Source organism: Chironomus tepperi, unplaced genomic scaffold (assembly GCF_022539635.2).
Source record: "Chironomus tepperi strain 1889 unplaced genomic scaffold, CSIRO-AGI_Ctep_v1 contig_406, whole genome shotgun sequence".
NCBI lineage: Eukaryota > Metazoa > Arthropoda > Insecta > Diptera > Chironomidae > Chironomus > Chironomus tepperi.
In genome coordinates, this window is record NW_027226528.1 from 1 (window position 1) to 23,661 (window position 23,661).

General features: G+C 32.5%; 7 protein-coding genes across 7 annotated transcripts; 4 read left to right on the forward strand and 3 right to left on the reverse strand.

Moving 5' to 3' along the window:
* Positions 1-1,123: 1,123 nt before the first annotated feature.
* LOC139096782 (cuticle protein 19-like) lies at positions 1,124-1,564 on the reverse strand. The gene has a single exon (XM_070648528.1). The coding sequence runs from the start codon at positions 1,562-1,564 to the stop codon at positions 1,124-1,126; it is 441 nt and encodes a 146-aa protein (XP_070504629.1).
* A 378-nt stretch (positions 1,565-1,942) lies between these two features.
* On the forward strand, positions 1,943-2,380 carry LOC139096803 (cuticle protein 19-like). Its single transcript, XM_070648558.1, has one exon. The coding sequence runs from the start codon at positions 1,943-1,945 to the stop codon at positions 2,378-2,380; it is 438 nt and encodes a 145-aa protein (XP_070504659.1).
* Positions 2,381-4,313: 1,933 nt separating this feature from the next.
* Positions 4,314-4,762, reverse strand: LOC139096804 (adult-specific cuticular protein ACP-20-like). The gene is made up of 2 exons (XM_070648559.1): positions 4,574-4,762; positions 4,314-4,511 (listed from the first exon to the last, which is right to left on the reverse strand). Exons 1-2 carry the CDS (start codon positions 4,760-4,762, stop codon positions 4,314-4,316), a joined length of 387 nt encoding a protein of 128 aa, XP_070504660.1.
* A 382-nt stretch (positions 4,763-5,144) lies between these two features.
* Positions 5,145-5,585, forward strand: LOC139096805 (cuticle protein 19-like). Its single transcript, XM_070648560.1, has one exon. It carries the CDS (start codon positions 5,145-5,147, stop codon positions 5,583-5,585), a length of 441 nt encoding a protein of 146 aa, XP_070504661.1.
* A 2,004-nt stretch (positions 5,586-7,589) lies between these two features.
* LOC139096806 (cuticle protein 19-like) lies at positions 7,590-8,039 on the reverse strand. Its single transcript, XM_070648561.1, has one exon. The coding sequence runs from the start codon at positions 8,037-8,039 to the stop codon at positions 7,590-7,592; it is 450 nt and encodes a 149-aa protein (XP_070504662.1).
* Positions 8,040-8,427: 388 nt separating this feature from the next.
* On the forward strand, positions 8,428-8,874 carry LOC139096807 (cuticle protein 19-like). Its single transcript, XM_070648562.1, has one exon. It carries the CDS (start codon positions 8,428-8,430, stop codon positions 8,872-8,874), a length of 447 nt encoding a protein of 148 aa, XP_070504663.1.
* A 13,637-nt stretch (positions 8,875-22,511) lies between these two features.
* On the forward strand, positions 22,512-23,340 carry LOC139096785 (cuticle protein 7-like). Its single transcript, XM_070648533.1, has 3 exons — positions 22,512-22,606; positions 22,670-23,021; positions 23,084-23,340. Exons 1-3 carry the CDS (start codon positions 22,592-22,594, stop codon positions 23,224-23,226), a joined length of 510 nt encoding a protein of 169 aa, XP_070504634.1. The 5' UTR covers positions 22,512-22,591; the 3' UTR covers positions 23,227-23,340.
* The last annotated feature ends 321 nt before the right edge of the window (positions 23,341-23,661 follow it).

Consider the following 23,661-nt stretch of genomic DNA (forward strand, 5'->3'; position numbering starts at 1 on the left):
CTTTAAATAAGAAAATTTTGAAATTTTAATAAAAAAAATATAATTTCTTTCCTGAGATCTCTTTTTTTGTTAGAAAATGCGAGTTTGGATGAAAATTTTAGGCTAGAATTCCTTTTAAAAAACTTGAAAGATTTTGGAAATTTTTCTCTCAAAATCTCGCCATTGTCTTGGAGTTAAAAGGGCAATTTCCGTCCAGTTTGTCTTGAAAATTTCGGTCTAAGTTGCTACGAAAGTGTTATAAACGTTTGCACATATTTGTACAAAATTAACAGCAATATATCATCAAACGGCTTTATGTTTCATGGATTTTCAATAGAAAAAAATAATTTTGGAGTTTAATCATTAAAAGAATTATTCTTTTTCGCTGATTTTAAATTAATTTCTTTATTTTTGTAGGTTTAGGCAGCCTAATTTAACCGCACGAGGCAAATAAAAAGAAAATATATCAATGAAAAGCTCATTAACATAGTAAAACTGTGATATTATTAAATTCACAATAACCGCTGTTAACCGCGTTAACAGCTGTTTTGAGTTTTTTCATAACAGCATTTATGAAAAAACGCGGTTAATCAGAAACCTACTATCGATACTATAGATACTATAGATAAAAATACTATAGAATAAAAATCACATCCGTACATACATTACAGCATCCAGTTTGATCAAAGCCATGTTTAGGAGATAAAATATCAACTAACTTTGTGGCCGACAATATCCTTGATCTTATTACATTCACATTTTGTTTTATGAATAATCTTCCTGGATAATTTTCCGGAATCTTACATATTTTATGTTTTATGACGTCATATTTTTGTCTACCTGCTAATTAATCAATAAATTATTATTTTCACATCATGCTTGACATGTATGAAATATTTCAGGAGAAAAAATAAAAAGTTTCACTAATGACGTTACATAAGAACTCATTAAAATATTGTTGCGTATGTGGACAGTATTCAAATTCTATGCAAAATATTAGTTCTAATTTAAGGAACAATACTGATTAATCTTTAATTAAATTTATGAAAGGTAAATTGAATTTAAGTTTTAATGAATTAGTTTATTCAATTCTTTTAAAAATTAACAATTTTTAATATCACAGGTTTTGAATCAATAAAAGTCTTTAGTGATGATGAGCTTCCTCATGATGGCCATAGTGAGCTGGATGAGTAGCATGTCCAATTCTTTCAACATGAGCTGTGAATCCTCCTTTTTTGTCTGATGAGTATTTGACAACACGCTTTGTGCCATCAGCTTCATCTAATGTGTATTCTCCCTTGACAACATCTCCATCACGGTGCTCCCATTGGCTATGGTGATCCTTTGTTTTTGGGTCATGAACTCCATATTCGTATTTGTATGCTGGGTGATGAACATAGTCAACATGTGCGTGTTCATCATGTCCATGGCCATGTCCATGTCCATCATCGCCACCATGGGCTGCAACCTTGATTTCTGTATGATGTCCATGTTCATCTGTTCTCTTAACATAACTTGATCCATGTCCATGAGCATAAGCAGCGGCGATCAAAGCAAGACCAAGCAAAATTGTAAAAGAATTCATTTTGAGAATTAGAAAATGTTAACTGAATGAATGAATAACTGATACTGATGCTAACTGTCGGGCTTTCTTTTCATTTTATAGAAAACAAATGTTTCTACAATAGTCTCAAATTTTCGTTAATATGTCACTACTAGTGAAAATAGTAGGTTCTTTCATCCCTAAATAATAAAAGTTTTAACTTTTTTTGCAAAAACAAAATTTTGTCTATATGTATCAATAACAGAAATTACACCAAAAAGTGAAAAAAAAAGTGTGGCAGTAAAAGCTATGCTTTAATTTTGTTATAAAACGTAATGAAAAGTCTACAGTCTGCATCAGTTTAAGTTATACATTCATTCAGTTAACATTTCAAGAACTTTTATTTATTTTTACACAAAAATGAATTCTTTTACAATTTTGTTTGGTCTTGCTTTGATCGCAGCTGCTTATGCTCATGGACATGGATCCAGCTATGTTAAGAGAACAGATGAACATGGTCATCATGCAGAAATCACTGTTGCAGGACATGGAGGAGATCATGGTCATGGACATGGACATGATGAACATGCTCATGTTGACTATATCCATCATCCAGCTTACAAATACGAATATGGAGTTCATGATCCAAAAACAAAGGATCACCATAGCCAATGGGAGCATCGTGATGGAGATGTTGTCAAGGGAGAATACACATTAGATGAAGCTGATGGCACAAAGCGTGTTGTCAAATACTCATCAGACAAAAAAGGAGGATTCACAGCTCATGTTGAAAGAGTTGGACATGCTGCTCATCCAGCTCACTATGGACATCATGAAGAGGAAGCTCATCATCACTAAAGACTTTAATTGTTTCAAAACCTGTGATATTAAAAATGTTAATGTTTTCTTCAGAAGAAATACGTACCTAAATAAAAAATAAAATTTTTAAATTTATGAAAATTACGATTTCTAGAAAATTTTCGAAAAAAGAACCTTTAGCTATTCAGATCTTTAAGATCCAGAGCTGATGACATTACTGTAGCCTTCAAAGGGAGGATGTGAGTCGCGTTTCAAGTACATATGATTCGTAAAAGGACATGTGACTCACTGAAAATTTTCGAAAACATTTGATAAATAATGTTATAAAACATTATTTTCGAAAAAAAAGGTGGAATCAGATAGCGCTTAATAAGAATAGTAGCAATTCCGTGCAGACAAAATTATATAAGAACTTGTCATTAACTAGTTAAAACGTATTTTTGTACACTCGAGAAAAATCGATATTTCTAAAGCATCGTAGTTTAGATGGCGTAAAGTTCAATACAACTTACTTACTTCGATGGCAATTCAGATCAACTGTGATCCATGACTTCCCTCAGATTTCGCCTAAAGCTGGTCCTTTCGCCGCCTTCCGCGTGCCAATTGCCAATACTAAATGTAATGCTGTCTCTATTGACAAAGTCTGATTTAAAGACCTTATTTAGAGGAGCTTCGACAGGTCTTCTAATAATATGTTCATTCTTGTAGTATCAGCCTCTCCATATAGCTGGTACAGCTCTGCATTGCTTCTACATTTATATTGGTCACCTTCATTCTTGGGTCTAAGAAAAGTTTAATAAACTTTAACCAAAAAGATAGAAGCTGTTTTATCGCATTTTTGAAAAAAGAAGCACGTTTAATAATACACTTTGTTCGGCTGGTTTGGTAATGCGCTAGATCTCTGCAACCAGACCACGTCGAGTTATTCCGTAATAAGATAATTTAAGGATTATGAATCTATTGGGAAAATCTAATTTATTCATGTTTATTTTGCCAATTACAGATGGCTGGGACAAAAATAGACTGATATCGATCGATAAAGTCGAGTCCAGTTTTTGATTTGAAACCTAAAACAATATGTTATTAAATCTTAAATCTTTGCATCAATGGATTCTTTTAATTAGGATACCAACTCATGTTGTGATAAAGCTCACATCTGTACATTCAATTTAACATTCAGACAGTGTTGATATCTTTGAATTCAAAGATAATCTTTAATATAGGTAAGCTCTAAAATTGTCAAATTTATTTTGAAAATCAATTTTTGTATATCAAAAGATTTGTCTTGACATTAATTACTTTTATGTATATAAATCATATTCAGATAATTCAACCTGGACTGAGAAAAAAGAGTAAAAAAATACCAACGCTAGCCAATGCATTGTTTTTGTATGCCTTTGTACATTTTGTTTCTATTTTTATCATTGTACTATTTAGCCATTATCATGGCGTAACTTATGATATGTTAACATTGACCTTCATTCTAAAATTTAAAATTTTAGAGCTTATATGATGTAAAGACAAATATTCAAAGGCAACACTGCATCAAGTATGATCAAAGTCATGTTCACAAGAAACAACCTAATAATTTTAGGGCTGAAAATATTAGTCTTGAATTTAATTTTTGTGGAATGTTCCTGAATAATCTTTGATTATCTACCTACTAATTAACTATTAACCAAGAAATTACTATTTTCAAACCATGCTTGACGTCATGAGATATTTTAGGAAAAAACAAAAAGTTTCACGAAAGATGTTGCATAAGTACTAATTAAAATATTGTTTCATATTTGTAAGTATATCATTCAAATTCTATGCAAAATAAAAATCCTAATTTGAGGAAAGTTACTGAATAATCTTTAACTTTGTTTAAGAATTGTAAATTGAATTTAAGTTTAAAATGATTGATTTATTTCATTCTATAAAAAATTAACAATTTTTAATATCACAGGTTTTGAATCAATAAAAGTCTTTAGTGATGATGAGCTTCCTCATGATGGCCGTAGTGAGCTGGATGAGCAGCATGTCCAACTCTTTCAACATGGGCTGTGAATCCTCCTTTTTTGTCTGATGAGTATTTGACAACACGCTTTGTGCCATCAGCTTCATCTAATGTGTATTCTCCTTTGACAACATCTCCATCACGGTGCTCCCATTGGCTGTGGTGATCCTTTGTTTTGGGTCATGAACCCCATATTCGTATTTGTATGCTGGATGATGGATATAGTCAACATGTGCATGTTCATCATGTCCATGTCCATGTCCATGTCCATGTCCATGACCATCACCTCCATGTGCTGCAACCGTAATTTCTGCATGATGACCATGTTCATCTGTTCTCTTAACATAACTTGAACCATGTCCATGAGCATAAGCAGCAGCGATCAAAGTAAGACCAAGCAAAATTGTGAAAGAAATCATTTTTTAAAAAAAATAAAAATAACTAGAAGTTCTTGAAATGTTAACTGAATGAATGTATAACTTAAACTGATGCAGACTGTAGACTTTTCATTACGTTTTATAACAAAATTAAAGCATAGCTTTTACTGCCACACTTTTTTTTTCACTTTTTGGTGTAATTTCTGTTATTGATACATATAGACAAAATTTTGTTTTTGCAAAAAAGTCAAATCTTTTATTATTTAGGGATGAAAGAACCTACTATTTTCACTACTGTAACATATTAACGAAAATTTTAGACTATTTGAGAAACATTTGTTTACTATAAAATGAAAAGAAAGCCCGACAGTCAACATCAGTATCAGTTATTCATTCATTCAGTTAACATTTTCTAATTCTCAAAATGAATTCTTTTACAATTTTACTCGGTCTTGCTTTGATCGCTGCTGCTTATGCTCATGGACATGGATCAAGTTATGTTAAGAGAACAGATGAACATGGACATCATACAGAAATCAAGGTTGCAGCCCATGGTGGCGATGATGGACATGGACATGGCCATGGACATGATGAACACGCACATGTTGACTATGTTCATCACCCAGCATACAAATACGAATATGGAGTTCATGACCCAAAAACAAAGGATCACCATAGCCAATGGGAGCACCGTGATGGAGATGTTGTCAAGGGAGAATATACATTAGACGAAGCTGATGGAACCAAGCGTGTTGTCAAATACTCATCAGACAAGAAAGGAGGTTTCACAGCTCATGTTGAAAGAATCGGACATGCTGCTCATCCAACTCACTATGGCCATCATGAGGAAGCTCATCATCACTAAAAACTTAATATATTCCAAAAACCTGTGATACTAGAAAAATTGTTAATAAATCAATTTCATAAAACTTAAATTCAATTTACATTTCATAAATTTAATTAAAGATTAATCAGTATTGTTCCTTAAATTAGAACTAATCTTTTGCATAGAATTTGAATACTGTCCACATACGCAACAATATTTTAATGAGTTCTTATGTAACGTCATTAGTGAAACTTTTTATTTTTCTCCTGAAATATTTCATGCATGTCAAGCATGATGTGAAAATAATAATTTATTGATTAATTAGCAGGTAGACAAAAATATGACGTCATAAAACATAAAATATGTAAGATTCCGGAAAATTACTCAGGAAGATTATTCATAAAATAAAATGTGAATGTAATAAGATCAAGGATATTGTCGGCCTCAAAGTTAGTTGATATTTTATCTTCTAAACATGGCTTTGATCAAACTGGATGCTGTAATGTATGTACGGATGTGACTTTTATCAAGAAATGAGTTAAATTTCGCCAGGTTGTTTACTGAAAGACTAATTCACATATATTTAAAATATGAATGTCGAAAGCATATCCAAAGTATTTACAACTGGGTATACAATAAGGGTGATTAGAGGGCTTTTGGAAAAAATTCGGGATATTTCAAAGTTTGTCACTTAAGGGGTCCTTTTTGACTATTTTCAGTATTATTATTCAAAGAAATAGCTACAATATGATATTTTTTTCCAAAATTTCTTAAATTTGTGTTGAGTTCTTAACTTCTAGCCATTTTGTGCAGCGTACCGGCAAAAAATCAGCAGATGGCCGCCCCATGTATTATGTAAGGATTCAGGACTAAAACCGTTTCTCTCTTTCTTAGCGACATTTAAGGAGTATGGTTCACTGTTTCTATTCTTGTAAGGCATCTCATTCCAATTTGTGAATATCATTTTCTACACCGGATTATCAATTATAGCTAGAATTAAATCCTTATCTTTAAAATGTCCTCAAAAATTTTCTAAAAATCATGATTTTTATACATTTAAAAATTTTCAATTTTATTTAGGTAGGGTAAAAAATATAATTTCTTGCGCAAAATGCAGTTGAAATTTTTAAATGTTCATAACTTTTGAACGGAAGCATGAATTTTACCAAACAAAGTTTAAAAAAAAATACGAATTTCGTGAATTTTCAGATTCCGTAAGAAAAATATTTTTACCATGCTCCATTGCTTCAAAAATCGATCATTTATATTGTATATAATTTCTTGCGCAAAAAATATAATTTCTTGCGCAAAAAAATATAATTTCTTGCGCAATTTTGGACAAGTAGGCGATTGATTTTCACGACACAAAACTTCAATTTTCGGACGATATATCCTACTTTCTTACGTTGTTTTGCTTCTAAATGGTTTGAAGATGCTCCTTGATTATTTTAAAAATGTTTTAGAGGTTGAAAACGCGAAAAAATTACCAAAACAAAATTTCCAAATTTTTGTGTGCAATTTTGAACAAGTAGGCTAACACAAAAAAATTTTGTTGTGATAATTTTTTCGCATTTTCAACCTCAGAAATATTTTAAAATGATCAACAAGCATCCTTAAACTATTTGGAAGGAAGACAGCGTCGTAAAAGAGGGTAAATAATCAGAAAATTGATGTTTTGTTCCGTCAAAATTAATCGCCTACTTGTCCAAAATTGCGCAAGAAATTATATTTTTTGCGCAAGAAATTATATTCAGTATAAATGATCGATTTTTGAAGCAATGGAGCATCCTAAAAATATTTTTTTTACGGATTCTGAAAATTAACGAAATTCGTATTTTTTTAACTGATTTTGGTGTCAGCAGAGTTTATCGTTGAGAAGATATTAGCATTTAAAAATGTCATGTCAGAAAAAAAAATTTTTTTGGTGAATTTGTTCGCGCAAGAAATTATATAACGAAAAAATTATATTTTTTACCCTACGTATTTCTTCTAAAGAAAACATTATCATTTTTAATATCACAGATTTTGAATCAATTAAAGTTTTTAGTGATGATGAGCTCCCTCCTCATGATGGCCATAGTGAGCTGGATGAACAGCATGTCCAACTCTCTCAACATGAGCTGTGAAACCTCCATGCTTGTCTGATGAGTATTTGACAACACGTTTGGTTCCATCAGCTTCATCTAATGTATATTCTCCCTTGACAACATCTCCATCACGGTGCTCCCATTGGCTATGGTGATCCTTTGTTTTTGGGTCATGAACTCCATATTCGTATTTGTAAGCTGGATGATGAATATAATCAACATGAGCATGTTCATCATGTCCATGTCCATGTCCGTGACCATGACCATCATCTCCTCCATGTGCTGCAACCTTGATTTCCGTATGATGTCCATGCTCATCTGTTCTCTTAACATAACTTGATCCATGTCCATGTGCATAAGCAGCAGCGATCAAAGCAAGTCCGAGTAAAATTGTGAAAGAATTCATTGTCAAATATTTTCTTGAAATGTTTGCTGAATGAAAGTAAAGCTAACACTGATGTTGAATATCAAGCTTTCGTTTCATTTTATAGAAATGGTTTCTTTTGGTTTCAGTGCTATAATGTCCAATTTGAAAAAGTAAGTTCTTTCATCCCTAAATAAAACTTATTAAATTGTCATATTCGACTTTTTTTTGCATTAAAAATTTCACTTTGTGTATCCATAACAAAAATTTACGAAATCACAACGAATAGTGGAAAAAACATGGCAGTAAAAGCTATGCTACAGTTCTCTTATAAAACGACATTAATAGCCTACAATATACATCAGTTTAAGTTATACATTCATTCAGTTAACATTTCAAGAACTTTTATTGATTTTTTTTTTTAACAAAAATGAATTCTTTCACAATTTTACTCGGACTTGCTTTGATCGCTGCTGCTTATGCTCATGGACATGGATCAAGTTATGTTAAGAGAACAGATGAACATGGACATCATACAGAAATCAAGGTTGCAGCACATGGAGGAGATGATGGTCATGGTCACGGACATGGACATGGACATGATGAACATGCACATGTTGACTATATTCATCATCCAGCTTACAAATACGAATATGGAGTTCATGACCCAAAAACAAAGGATCACCATAGCCAATGGGAGCACCGTGATGGAGACGTTGTCAAGGGAGAATACACATTAGATGAAGCTGATGGAACCAAACGTGTTGTCAAATACTCATCAGACAAAAAAGGAGGTTTCACAGCCCATGTTGAAAGAATCGGACATGCTGCTCATCCAGCTCATTATGGCCATCATGAGGAAGCTCATCATCACTAAAGACTCTATATACTTTGAAACTTGTTGAACTAGTTAATTTTGTTTGATTTTTAAAACAGAATAAATTTATAAAATGTTAAAATTTGGTTAATCTAGGAACCAAATTAATAAAATACATTTAATTGACAAAACAAATATTTAGTTCCTTTTAATTTCATTCTCTAAATATTTTTTTATGAACTGTAAAATGGATTTTAAGAGGATGTTTTAATTCTCTTTTACAACTCATAAAACGAAACATCGAACATGATAAGATTAGAATTTTGGTCTTTAATGGCTTATCACAAATGACATTGGTGAATACATAGGACGGACGTTTCAGATATCATTTCAACTTAATGTTTTTTTTTATATTTCTCTATGAATAGTCAACAGTCTTATCTCTCAATAATGAATAGGTAGATGTTATATGTGAATAAATAGAAATGGACCAAAGTGAATAAGTTTTCTAATTTCTAGACCTATGACCGACTAATAATCTTTTCCTTAGGAACATTATGCAAAATTTTTCATTAATCGACCTTAGGTCTAGGTATTAACTAGACATAATGTTAAGTTGACAACTCGGGAATGAGAAAACATACTATGCAAACCTATGAGTTGTGGAAGATCAAATAGTATGTAATCGTCACAAAATTTTTCACTTGAAGAGATTAGCTTTACCAGCTGAAATTCTCAATCCAAAATCTTTACATTTTTAGGAACAAAGCAGAATTTTATATGAGGGTCAATGGGAGTCAATGCAATGTTCAACAGATTAAGTCAGTGGTGGACAACCTTTTATTTTTCGCGGCAAACCTTGGTTGTAAGTCTCTACCTGAAGCACTCTTGATTAAGTGATATGGCATCAAACATTGAATTGAACCATGATACAAAATTGATAACTTACAAACGATTTAAAGCTTCTAAGTTTCAATTATGTCGAGAAAGAGATTATGTAATGTGATCATAAAATCAAATTTTAAGGATTTTTAAAAGCTCAAATAAATTTCATAAAAAGTCATAAATATTCTTGCTTAACATAATTACGAATGTTGTTACTTTTATAGCTTGCAGTTAAAAAATGTCCGATTTGATTCGTAAATTTTGCATAGGTGGCAACTTGTTGTTAATCTGCTACAATTTTATTGCGACATTGAACTCAAATTGTCATAAATTAATTAGAGTGACAAAATTTCTTCATAATTTAATTGGACCGGTTAAAATTAGTGTCCAAAAAAAGAGATATTGATTATCAATGGAGCATTATTTGTGGTTAATAATCAATGAATTGCAAGGTCAGCAATTTTCTCTTTGTTTCTGTCATTTGGACTATTTAGTTTCACTTAAAAAGTGCGGCGAATTCATTTTATACAAAATTAAGTAATGACCTTTCTAATGTGTGAATTTAAGCTTTATTTACATTTACACATAAAGCCCAATACTTCCTCATGGCATGCATTTTTATAAACAGAACCAACTATTATGAGCCAGAAATGTATGCAAAAATTTCGACGAACAAGAAATTGCATTACTTAATGCAAAAAAAGTGTAAGCAGCGAAAGCAGTGGCAGCAATCAACTATAAAATGGAATAGAAATTCAATATCCGACATCAGTTTCAATTGCACTTTCAATCCATTAACACATTAAAGAAAAAATAGTTTTATAAAAAAATGAATTCTTATACAATTTTAGTCGGACTTGCTTTGATTGCTGCTGCTTACGCACATGAACATGGATCAAGTTATGTAAAGAGAACAGATGAACATGGACATCATGCAGAAATTTCGGTTGAAGGACATGGAGATGATGGTCATGGACATGGACATGGACATGATGAATACAAACATGTTGACTATATCCATCATCCAGCCTACAAATATGAATATGGAGTTCATGACCCAAAAACAAAGGATCACCATAGCCAATGGGAGCACCGTGATGGAGATGTTGTCAAGGGGAATACACATTAGATGAAGCTGATGGAACCAAGCGTGTTGTCAAATACTCATCAGACAAAAAAGGAGGTTTCACAGCTCATGTTGAGAGAGTTGGACATGCCATTCATCCAGTTCATTATGGCCATCATGAGGAGGAAGAACATCATCACTAAAGACTTTGATTGCTTAAAAGCTCTGTGATAAACTTTAATTCTTAACGACTGAAAATAAAAGAAATATATTTTAATGCCTAAGGCTTGATTTTGTCTATTTTATCCATCAAAAAGCATCAGGTTCTTTTATAGACATGCTCTATCCAATTATTAATTATTTCAATCAGTTAAATTCATATCGTTCTTCCTTTCAATCATTCAATATTGCTTTTACCTTTGATGTTAAGCACTGATGCAGAATGATGTGCTACAAATGCTTGCACTATCATGTTTGAAGCATAAATTGAAAAATATTCTACTAATGGATGAACTAACTCTACTCTATATGTTGTAGCATTTTATGCAAAAATTACTTATTATTTGGAACGTGCATAAATGCATAGCACATACATATATTGTCTACAAAGGAGGTAGGAAAAAAAAGTGAATGTCAAAGATCAGAAAATACAAAAATTCTTTTACCATTTCTGCTTGCTCCTGTTATTGCTCGAGGCTCGAAAAAGTTATGAAATGTAAAACGGTAAAATGGAAATAATAATAATAAGCATCATGATGGAAATATTGTGTACTTTATACCTCACTCTATATGACTCTTACGTATGTGCATATTTAGTGTATTTTCAATGATACTCACACATATCGTAACGTCATCATCATCATCGTCATCGTCATCTTTGCTTCCTTGCATGTAATCGAGTTGAGCATGTATGGATGATAAACAGTAAGGAAGGGAAAATAAAAATGTTAGAAATGGGATGAGAAAAAAATATGAATTGCATGTAGTTTGTATTAAATAGCAAAAAGCATAAAAAATAAACAACATGGCATAACATACTTTTTATGATGTTTTCATGCGAAAGACAGAGGAACAACAATAATAATTTATATTTTATGATTTTTTTCCTCCTTTTTCACAGATCTATTCACAATACACAACGGTAGTAGTGTTACTATGTTATGTGTATTATACACAGAGGTGCAGGCAAAATGATTGCTCAATTTTCTTCTAATTCGATGAGTTTAGGTTGCTTCCTTTAATAGCATCCCTGAAATTTCTGTACATATTATGAGCGTTTAGTTTCTCAAGAACATAAGTTATAAGACTGTATAGTCAACAAGAAGAGACTTTAATTTGGGTGGACAAAAAAATGTTGTCTATACTCTTTTTTGTTGGTTGTGCTTGATAAATTTATTTACTTTTACTGCTACTGTGCTTTTTTAATATGATTAAATTTTTTCTTGTTTTCTTGAGAATCGAATTAAAGTTTGAGCCAGTTATGGGCAACCTGTATGCTGTGGCACCCTAGTCATGTTCCGATTCGGTTGAAACCAATCACTCCTTAACTGGAAAAGAGACCACTTATAGATACTGAGCCAGAAAAGCATGTCTTTTGCCTTTTAGGGACAAAATTGTGTCTTGATCCAAAATAGGTTGTCGATCACTGGTATTAGCATTAAGATTGAATGACACAAGTCTGGTAATCGATCCAAAATCTGGCACCAGGTATGCGTGCTGTTGAATTAATTACAAAGGGTTAGAGTCACACCAGCCTAGAGCCGGATTCTTGGTCGATTAGCTGATTAGTGCTCTTTGTGATAGGGTTTAATATATGAGAAATCTGTAAAAGCTATTCCTGGAAGGCTAACGACTTAGAAATGGTCGAAAACGAGGTCCAGTCTAACTTGACTCTGGTCAGCTGAGGTCGGATTCCATCAAAAATTGTTTGGGTTCAAAGTTCCACAATCCTGGTGTTTCCACGCAATTTCAACGCTGTGTGCTTTCCCGGTTTAATTGTAATTCCGATTAATAAGAAAAACAACAAAAGGAACTAAAAGCTGCAGCTATATTCAAATGCGTTTCTTATATTCCTTTGATAATTCCATGAAAAAATTCATCTTACACTTATTTCCTGCAGTTGCTGTATTTACTATTCGCAATTTGAAACGATAATACTATACATATATTTACCATGACAATTCAATGGATGAAGCATAATTTTATGGAATGTTGGCATGTAAGTTGAAATTGAAGAAGCTGTGTCATACTGATGTAGTCATTCTTCATCTTTGCGTGTGCACAACAACAATCATCTTTCATAGAAGGAAAAAAAGAATAAAAATAAGCTATACGAGGCCTCTCCAAGCTCATATAAATAAAAGCCTTTTCTGATGAGATGAAGAAAAATTTGTTCATCACATAAGAATTTTCTTTTATACATAAAGACATAAAAATTGTAACAGAAAATTGGGTGAGAAGAATAAATGAGTTTTTGGGTGCAGGATATTTTATGTGGATTTGAAGAAAATGAACTAATGAAACTATGAAGGTCTGCTTGCCCATGGGTGATATTTGTTTTATGGCAAATTTAAAGTCAAAGATGCATAAATTAAGTAGAATGGCATCAACGTTGAGTTTATTATATACCAGGGCTGTAATGTGACAATTTGTCTGGGTTGGGTATGGTTGATTATCGTTGACAAAAAGATTGGAGATTTCAAAGAGTAGAGGAAAGTCTTTTTTGTTGCTGACCACTACAGTGACTAATTTTAACTTTTTTCTGTATCAATATGAGCTTTTGATGTCATCAATATATTGTAGTTTCCACGATTGCTTTTTATAACTTAACCCAATTAATACAAGTTTGTAAATTGATCCAAAATCTGACACTACGAGACATGATTTTGATTTAGTGCAGGATTTAAGATGAATCATGCATGTGGTTAGATTTTTGATCGATTTACTGATTTACTATTTGAGTAAGTCAATGTATGTATAAATGTATATAAATTCTGGGAGTCAAGAACTGTTCTAGAGACTTTTTTGTCATCCAGGGGCAGATTTCTTCGGTGATAGTATGGTACAGAATAGGTGCACCACTGATACGACACCATGGTATACGAGGTATTGCAAGGTGGCTCCTGTACACTATCAATGATTTCGAGTACATGTGCATCAATACCGAACCAGTTTTCTATTGCACCAATGCATCTGTACTGTACCATTACTTACTTACTTACTGGAATCATGCTTCAATGAGGAGCCTAGGTTTCTACAAAACGATTTCCATCTAGTTCTTTTGCAGGCCTTATCACAAAGTTTGTACAAATTATCCGTATTTGTACCGTACCATTGTTGTACCAATACTGTACCATCGCATCGCTATGCAGTACTACCGGTACATTGCCAGAGAAATCGACCCATACGTTCCAGTTTAAACAAGGCTTTAAAATATCAGTTATTATGTTACCATGATTCGTTAAACATGTTTAAAGCCCTGCCAACCTGAAGATTCACACCAAAAAAATTTAAAAGTCAAAAAAATCACTTCACATACGTAAAACTGCAAGAAAGTATATAAAAATTTAAAGAGTACAAGAAATAAAATAACAACATGTAGCGTAGCAAAAAATAAGTAAAATAAAGAAAGCTTGATGTCTGACATAATAAATTTGTTTTAATAAATCTTCTGCTGCTCGTATAAAGATATTTTTCGTAATTTTTCTCATACTTTTCACGCTTTTTCTCACTGTAAGTAGGAATGCCTCATCTTTACTTTCCTCATTTGTATTTTTTTTGTGAGCTGCTATGCGAAAAAATAGCAGCAAAAAAAGGAACTCATGCAAAGGTTACAGAACGAAAGATGAGAACAGAAGCAAAAAATATTATATTTAATAAATGTATATATACATATTTTTTGTCGCTACGATGTATGTATGTACATTTCTTACTTCCCTGAGCCATGTATTCACGTGAGAAAATAAGACAGAAAACATAAGACGGAAGCAAAATTATATCGTTCTTCATGCAACAAGAATTTGCTTCGTTTTTGTGTTACTTTTTTTATTATTTGCTAAAGTAATCGGATTTTCTGATTCTTTTCAACATTATGCGACAATCGAAAATAAGACACAGCTGCTGATACAAAAAAAAATACTGACGAGAGAAATTATTCGCATTTTTTAAGTAAGAAAGAATGGTGGAAGAAATCAGTAAAGATGACTTTTGAGAGAGCATTTTTATGATATACTTACTTACTTGCTTTGCTGGATGTATATATCACTTGCTTTCCATGGTGGCCCTCAGATGGTGCTTAAAGCTGGTTTTATCAACGGTTTCCTAATGTCAATTTCCTATGATATCTAGTTCCCATTGATTCACTGTGAATCGTATGGCGTTAGTAAAATGATAGAACAGGTTTTTGTTTCTAACTAAAACGGCTGCTTCAGCTAGTTTCTTCTGTTGGTGCTCTGCTTCTTTCTCTACGGTTGTATGTCAAGTGATTTTCCTTCTGCCAACAATTCCAGTGCCTTTTAAGTTTTAAAACAATTTCCTATATCAAGTACAATTTCATATTTCTTTATCAGCCTCCTTTCTAGAATATGACATATTACTGATAATAGTTGAGATAGTGACACCTATTTAAACAATCTAGTGCCTCTGTTGAGTACACAATAGGACGCTAGGCTCAAATTTGGCATGATTTTTGAAAGTCGTCAGTTCGAATCCCATTAATCAAAATTTGGTTTTTCAGACGTTTAGATACTTTATCCAAGACATTGACACTGGCTCATGTGAATCTTTCATCCAGATGAAACGTGTGTCAATGCCACAACTTCACTTTCTTAATGTACAAGCTCAATACTAAACTGGAGCTCTGTGCAATGTTAGAAGCAATAATATGTAAGAAACTTGAAGTTAAGCGGAAAAAGTCGGAACCAGAGCTACAAGATTATCTAATGAATGAAATATTGATATAACGGGCCTGAAAGTTTCAAGTTCCTTGACACATGATCGAAACAAATCAATAAATTATAATAATAATTCAGATTCTAAGTCAAGCCAACAATATTTGACTTTCAGGAATGTGGTCTGAAATTTCACTTTCATTAATGAATGACCTAATACTTATTGTCCAATCAAGTGTAACATCCGAGTAGCACAAAACGGCTAACCTCATTTTTCGCCGTACAAATGGATTGAAATCAATCGCCACGCTGAGGCAATACGGAGACCTAATGGTACCCTAGCAAACAACCTGTCCTGTTCGGAACGAAGACTAATTACCTCAAAGTTATGATTTTATCTACAAAACAAATCAAATAAACCTCAATTATTCCAATTATTTATCTTTGTGCATGAATTGTGGTTAAATGAATTCCAAAGAGCTTACGAATATTATCAAAAAATTCAGAACATTGAATTTTCCCTAAAATGTGAATTTAACTTGATAATCAAATTAAGTTGAACATTTTACGAGATTCTAAAGCATAACAGAATCAGCCAAAGTTCATATAATAGTGGTTTAATTCGACGAAAAATTTCGCTAAAAAGATGAAAATTTTCCACATCAGAAGTTGCTCCTCATTCTGTGGATGTGTGTGTATGTCAGTGGTGGGCAACCTGTGTGCCGCGACCCAATAGTGTGTTTTTAAAATGTTATGAATCATATGACGTGTGGAGTTAAAGTCGAGGCGTAGCACGAAGGTGTGCCGCGAAAAAAAAGGTTGAGCACCACTGGTCGACATGATAATAATATAAAAACAGAAAATGTACAATTGGTATACCAATTAGCTTTCGTTCTTCTTTTCCATACCCTCTCACTCATATTTTGTTGTACGCTTAAAAGCTTTTATTTTTTTATTCCTTTTGATCTGATTATGAAAGCTTTTTTCTATTGTGGCTTCTATAATGCTGTTCTGCTGTTCCAAGCACACAACATACACAGTAAAAAAAAAGTTCGAGCATGGATGATAAAAAAATTATATTTTTTTAATTGAATTTTCGAGAAAAATTCTCCAGTCAATGTTTGCTGCTAATTTAAAAATTTTAATGTACATTTATGCTGCTTACGGGGCACATATGAGCATCGTATATTCGCATGAGTAGCTGCAACAGAACCAATACATATTAAGTCAGATATTATGGCTTATGTAATTTTTTTTTTTTGTGTAATGCTTGAATATTTAGAGAGCACGAGAGCCTGCACATAATCATTGTTCACAACTTCGTTAGATAAAAAAAGACTAGCTGCAGCCATATTACGTGTGTGCATTGTGGATGAACATTAATTTTTTTTGTTGTTGAATGAGAATAGCTTTTCTACAATTTTGATTCCTTTAATCTCTGTCATGTGTATTGTTTGACTGGCTGATAAGTGCAAAATGCTCATGCATCCGACTATCGCATCAAATATTCAACTACATACAGTCATTGACTTTTTTTTCAGCAATTCCATTTCCTGTATCAAGAGTCTTCCAGACGAAGGAAGACACAAAAAAATGATGAGTACGATGTCAAATGCTAAAAATCAAATCTCAATTGTGACGATAAAATGTCATTGCGTCGCATTGAGTTAGTGTCAAAATACATGAACAATCAAGAATTGCTTATACGAGCACCTTAGGTTATTTTCAAAGCTCATCTACATGCTGTCATTTATCATTCTATTACTACTGCTTGCTAGCAAAGTCAATATAAATACGGATGAAGATAAAAATGGATTTTTTTATAAAAAAAGTCTTCGTTACTCATGTTGTGCTGGATTTTCGTGGAAATAATCCATGTGATGTTGTCGGAATGTCAAATGCTTTTAAGGATAAAAACCATCTCTTTTATGGGAATTGAAAAAATGCGTCATTTTTTACTATAACTCTTTAGAAATTTTTATCAAATTTAATCCAATGTTTGGAATGTTTGGGAATTATGTAACGTTTAGGGAGAAAAGGATAAAAGGGTAAGAGAGAAGATGAAGAGAAAGAGAGGAAGAGAAGGAGGAAGAGAGGAGAGAAAGAAAGAGAGGAAGAGAGGAGAGGAAAGAGAGAGAGGAAAGAGAGAGGAAAGAGAGGAAGAGAGGAGAGAGAGAGGAGAGGCAGAGAGAGAGGAGAGAGAGAAGGAAATGAGAGGAAGAGAAGAAGAGAGGAGGTTGAGAGAGAGAAGAGAGGAAAAAGAGGAGGAAGAGATAGGAGAGAGAGGGAGAGAGGGAGGAGAGGGAGGAGAGGGAGAGAGGGAGGAGAGGGAGAGAGGAAGGAGAGGAAGAGAGAGAAAAGAGAGAGAGAGAGAGGAGAGAGAGAGAGAGAGAGAAAAAAGAGAGAAAGAGAGAAGAAAGAGAAGGGAAAGAGAGGGAGCAAAGAAAGAGAGAGAGAGTGAGAAAGTGCAGAGAGGAAGAGGGAGAAGAGGAAAAAAGAGTGACGAGAGAGTGAAAAGAGGAAAAAGAGGAGGTAGAGAGGAAGAAGAGAGAAGAAGAGAGCGAAGATAAAGATCCAAAAATGGTAATTTCACCGTTACGTAATTTGCGAACATCCCCATATATGATTCATTTAGTCTCTCTAAAGATGAAAGGCGCTCCATTCATCTCCCCTAATAACTTATAATTTCCAATTGTCCATTACAGTACAGTGCAATGTTGGAAGAATATCACATAATCGGATTTTTGTGCGACAGCCGATAGCAAATGGACATCCAAGAGGGGTAGAAAAATTGAATGAAAATTCCATTATTTGAATTATATGAATCGATGTTAACATCCAATATCTGACCACAATTGATTCTTGCTAGTGCACTTTAGGGAGTGAATAAATAATGTCTTAAAAAATTTATGCAAAAAAAGAAGAAGTAGAGAGGAAGAGATTATTGTGGGGGAGTAAAGCTTTTAATTAAGATTGAGAGCTTATCAACCAGATAAGAACTTTATAAACTTTTCATTTATGCTGTGATGAAAAAGTTTTCCATCAACAAGAGATAATTTTCTTAAGAAAATCGAAAGCCAACAAGGAAAATTGAAAACATGAAAAAGTTTTCTTTCTTCTCCTGCCAGTTGCTAAGTGTTAAAGTTTTCTCTTTTTGGTTTCTTTTACTATCTTCATGTGAAGTATCTGGACAAACAGTGCATACACATATCATCTCAGTCATTGTTTATTAACAAAACAAAAAGTTCGTCCAGTTTTACTTTTTTGGATAAAAAAGCAGCTTTATTTATTCTGAAATAAAAAAGTTTAGATATACAACATGTTGCATTACTTTGGACGTTTATTTACATACATCAGCACAAAAGTTGAATTCTCGTATTCTCATGTGACACAAGATGTGCAAACGTTGACTCATGCAGGTTAATATGAAAAAAAAAATCTCTTTTGATCTTTCGTGCACAAATTTTCAATGAATTTAAATTTGATTTGAGACTTTTTGGTTGAAAATTTATTTTTATAGTCTGATGGGTAATTCACTTATTATGTAACGCTCTTAAAGGGAAAAGGTAACATCGCCCTTGGTTGAAATCTGTAAGAGAAAAGCTGTCCTGGAAGGATCAAAAAGCTTTATGACGCAGAATTGTAATGAAAGGATGTCAGTTTATCGTGATAGCCAGAGAATTTGTACAAACTAGGTGACAGCGGCAGCAACAGAGTCCGATGGAAATCATTTAAGTTGCACTTTGAAGCATGATTTTATTAAGTAAGTAAGTAACCTGTGTAACACTAGTACTGACTTACTTACTGGAACCATGCTCCGACTTGTAGCCCAGGTTTTTATAAAAGGCCTTCCGTCTGACTCTGTTACTGGCCACATTACAAAGCTTGTATAGATTCTCTGCTTGTCCGCAACACTAGTGTACAACTAACTGGTGTGGGGTTTTGGTCGTAGCTTATAACCAAGGTTTGCCGCGAAAATTTAAAGTGGCCACTGGGTTAAAGGATGCGATTTTTTTATTCTTTAAAAAACGCAAAGTTATTTTCTATAGAAATTGGTGACGGAGCATGAGAGAGGGATAAGTGAGAGTGTCCAAAAGATTTTTTGATTTTTTGAGTTAATATGACTTAATAAGTGAACGACTCAGAACTGATGGATTTTTGTGTATTTTGCAATAATTGAATTTTGAACAAATGAATGAAAGCATAATATTAATTTTAAATTTGTTATAGCTGGCAAAGAGCGTGCACTGATGAGCAGAGTAAGCTGAGAGCAATATTAATGAGCATGCTCATATTGCATTGATAATTGGCAAAGGGCAGCCAGCGATAGAGCCAGATCCAGGCGCCTACTAAGTCCAGCGAAGTAACTAAATAAGTCATGTAGTATATTTTCTCGAAAACATACTTATTGACTGTTAGGGTTATAAAAATTAATCATGAACTTTTTTGGAAATGTAATGCTTTAGATTTTAGCTCAATTTTTATTTTGTTGGATGTTCTCTACAATCGACCACTTACTGAAGTTTAGAAAAATATTTTTGATGATGTTTATCTATCTACAGTGCTTTTCAAATGTTTGTTGCTATGTTATACTAAGCTTAATATTATGTTTGAAAACAGGAATGAATATTCACATTGGCGTACGTGACAAAAAGTTAAATTAATATTTCTCATTATGTATTTCCAATGTTTTTATGAAATACATGGATTAGTTTTGATTTTGCAATCCTTTGTTGCATATGCTGATCACTAAATTTTATTGTATGTAGATTAATGGATTCTTTTGTATTTAAGTTGAGTCTCAGAGGTAAAACACATCAAATCAGAGTTCGATGACGACATGGATTTGATGGTAAAGTCTACTCGACTTCATGCAAGCTCTACATCAATTAAAACCAACAAACTTGAATAAAACTGTCAATACAATGCAAAACTATAAAATTTTCACTTCATTATTCCGACTGTAATTAATTTCTATAAATCATTTATTTAATTACGTCGAAATGTAAAATACATAGTCAAGTCACACAGCATATAAAATCAAATGATATATACGGTGAGTGCAAATATTCACAATTATCTTCAATTTTCTTCCATTTTTCTTCCATTTCTTTTCAACTTTATTCATTCAACAATTATAAATACCTGTATGAACAACATTGATGTATGAATAAAATACTACATTTTGAGGAAAAAATGCTGCTACTGTGAGCAGCATCAACATGAGAAGAAAAGAGAAGAGAAAATAAAAATGCGCTTTGCTGTAAGAAACAATTACCTTGTACTAGGTCAGTGATTATGTATATATTAGTGATTATGAAATGTTATAGTTTTATAACAGGTTAGTTAGTATTGTTGATATTTGTTTGCTGTTAATTATGCTGCTCATTAAAATTGATTGAATTTAATATAATTTATTTTTGCATGGAAATATGTATATTGAGGATGGTAATGCGTGCGGAATTTAATAGGAAATTATTTTTAAATTCTTTAATAAATTGCATTTCAGGTCGTCAATGAAAGCTCTACAAAGTGTCTTATTAGAAACTAAGTATTGAGAAATATGGTATTTGATGTGGATCATTCTTCTAGTATAAAAGTCAGAGCTCGAAGTAGACTCGAATTTCATATGGAAAAGTCAAGCCGACTCAGAGTTCTGATCAAAATTATATTAGAGTAATAATTAACTATAATTATTCCCAAACTGACAAGGAACATGCTTATCTCGAATGGAAAAGTTGACATAATGTCTAGTTAACAGAGCTAGAAGTCGACTTGAATTTTGTATGAAGTTGAATTTGACTTTTTCATACAAAATTTAAGTCAGTCTCAAACTCTGCAAGTTTAAAACTAGACCTACAATCTACTAATTTTGGATGATAATGTTCACAAAATTGAACATGCTAAATATTGAACTAATATATATTGAGAAGGTCATGACTCATGAGTATCCTCCTTTAGATAAGTATGCTGATTGTCGTTTTAGCATTGCCTTTTAGGTACTTCTCTACATCTTCAGGATTTTATCAAAAATATTTGTTGCTTTCATCAAAAAAGGAACAACGCACTATATATTTAAGACAATCAGGAATTGTCTGCGTATTATTACAAAAAATATAACAGAGCATTTGGATTGATTATTTATGCATTTATTTGTATAGAATAAGACGGAAATTGGTTTTATTTAAACCTTATGAATAAATACTTATTTACTTACTTGCATACTTCGCTGTTCTTACAAATCAATTTTGATCCATGTTCTTCCTCAAATGACGTCTAAAATTGGTTTCTATATCTAAATCTCCAATACCAAGTGCAATATTGTCTAATTCGATAGACTCCTCTTTTTTCATCCACGTGCTGTTTTATCATCTTTAATGTCAGATTTGAATACCTTATTAAATGGAACTTCTGCAGACCTTCTTTTGTTAATTTGGACAAATACCAAACCAAAATCAATAAAAAGTTTAACTTATCAGACTATTAATCTGAAGGGCTCATACTTAATGTACATTCAAAAAATTTTCACAATTAAATTTTCTACCTTTAAAACCTCGAATACGAATGACAATGTTACGGTTGATTTTTTCGAAGTTATTTTATATTCATTTAATTTTTAGTGGTCAGTTTCAACTGCCATTGCTCTATATAGATTTTTATTGCAATTGATCATGAACATAATATACACATTAAAATATATTTAATTGTTTTATTGCCGCTTTATTAAATAATTCAATGGAATTTTTTTGTTGTTTTGTTGTCGAATTAAAAAAAAGTGAAAATCTAATAATTTCAATGTCGGATAGAATTTAAAATTTAAGGCATGTATGGTCATTACGGATAATATAAAAACGCGTAAAAATCTGACATTTGGCATCAGTTACTTGTTCAGTTTTGGTAAAGCAACAGCAAACAATTCAAAAAAAGTTTTAGAATCATGAGTTCAATTAAAGTAAGTTCCTTTACAAAATACCTTAAAGTTCTATAAATAAAATACAAATTCTATTTCCTTTAGATTCTCATCACATTCGCTATTCTTGCTGGCATTGCAAATGCTCACTCAGCAGTAAGCTATGTAAGCAGACAGGATGGAGGATTAAATCATCACGACTACCATCATCATTCAGCTCAATTGTTAATTTCTTCACCTGTTGTATATGGAGCTCATGCAGCGCCAATTGAACACAGCTGGAATCCAATTTATTCTTCAGGTTATGCTCCACATTATCACAAGGATTATCATCATTATCCAAAATACAATTTTGAATATGGAGTTAAGGATGCTCATACAGGTGATCACAAAAGCCAATGGGAAGTCAGAGATGGTGATGTTGTTAAAGGAGAATATACATTAGATGAAGCTGATGGTAAGTTTTAACATCTATATCCACACATACTCTGTGTATTGATTTATTTATTTCCATTAAAGGTACAAAGCGTGTCGTCTCATATGCTGCAAGTGACAAGACCGGATTCAATGCTGTTGTTAAGAAAATCGGTCATGCTCATCACTATCAACCATACGCTCATGGACATGCTTATGCTTCAAGTGCATACGGATATCATCATTAAAATGTCAATGATTCAAAAGCTTTACATTGAAGGATTTAAAATGAAAAGTACATATTGCTCGTGAAAAAATAATTTATTGAAAAATAAAAATTTATGAATTTCTTTAAACTGTAATGCAAATGTTTTATTATTTTAAGGAGTTTGCGTCATTAGCCAGCCTTATCAACATGAGCATTAACTTGTATTTTAATGAAGTCCTGATATTTGTGAAAATAATTTTACAACCAATATATCCCTTAATTAAGCATGCTGAATTTTGTAAGCATCCTCATGAGTTTACTCCATGTCTGTTCGGGATATATGGATTTAAAATCTACACTAGTTAGTTTTGAAAACTCAACAATTAGTTGGAATGCGATTCCTGTAATGACCTATCAACGGTATATCACAGCTTAGCAACTGGATAGGAGTGCAGTAGTAAGGAGAGATACAGAA

Excerpts from the sequence above, each read along its gene's own strand:
- LOC139096782 (XM_070648528.1), bottom strand. The coding sequence starts at position 1,564 with ATGAATTCTTTTACAATTTTGCTTGGTCTTGCTTTGATCGCCGCTGCT.
- LOC139096803 (XM_070648558.1), top strand. The coding sequence starts at position 1,943 with ATGAATTCTTTTACAATTTTGTTTGGTCTTGCTTTGATCGCAGCTGCT.
- LOC139096804 (XM_070648559.1), bottom strand. The coding sequence starts at position 4,762 with ATGATTTCTTTCACAATTTTGCTTGGTCTTACTTTGATCGCTGCTGCT. Across the intron at positions 4,512-4,573 it reads GACATGATGAACATGCACAT|GATCACCACAGCCAATGGGA; the intron begins GTTGACTATATC and ends CCCAAAACAAAG.
- LOC139096805 (XM_070648560.1), top strand. The coding sequence starts at position 5,145 with ATGAATTCTTTTACAATTTTACTCGGTCTTGCTTTGATCGCTGCTGCT.
- LOC139096806 (XM_070648561.1), bottom strand. The coding sequence starts at position 8,039 with ATGAATTCTTTCACAATTTTACTCGGACTTGCTTTGATCGCTGCTGCT.
- LOC139096807 (XM_070648562.1), top strand. The coding sequence starts at position 8,428 with ATGAATTCTTTCACAATTTTACTCGGACTTGCTTTGATCGCTGCTGCT.
- LOC139096785 (XM_070648533.1), top strand. Across the intron at positions 23,022-23,083 it reads TACATTAGATGAAGCTGATG|GTACAAAGCGTGTCGTCTCA; the intron begins GTAAGTTTTAAC and ends TTTCCATTAAAG.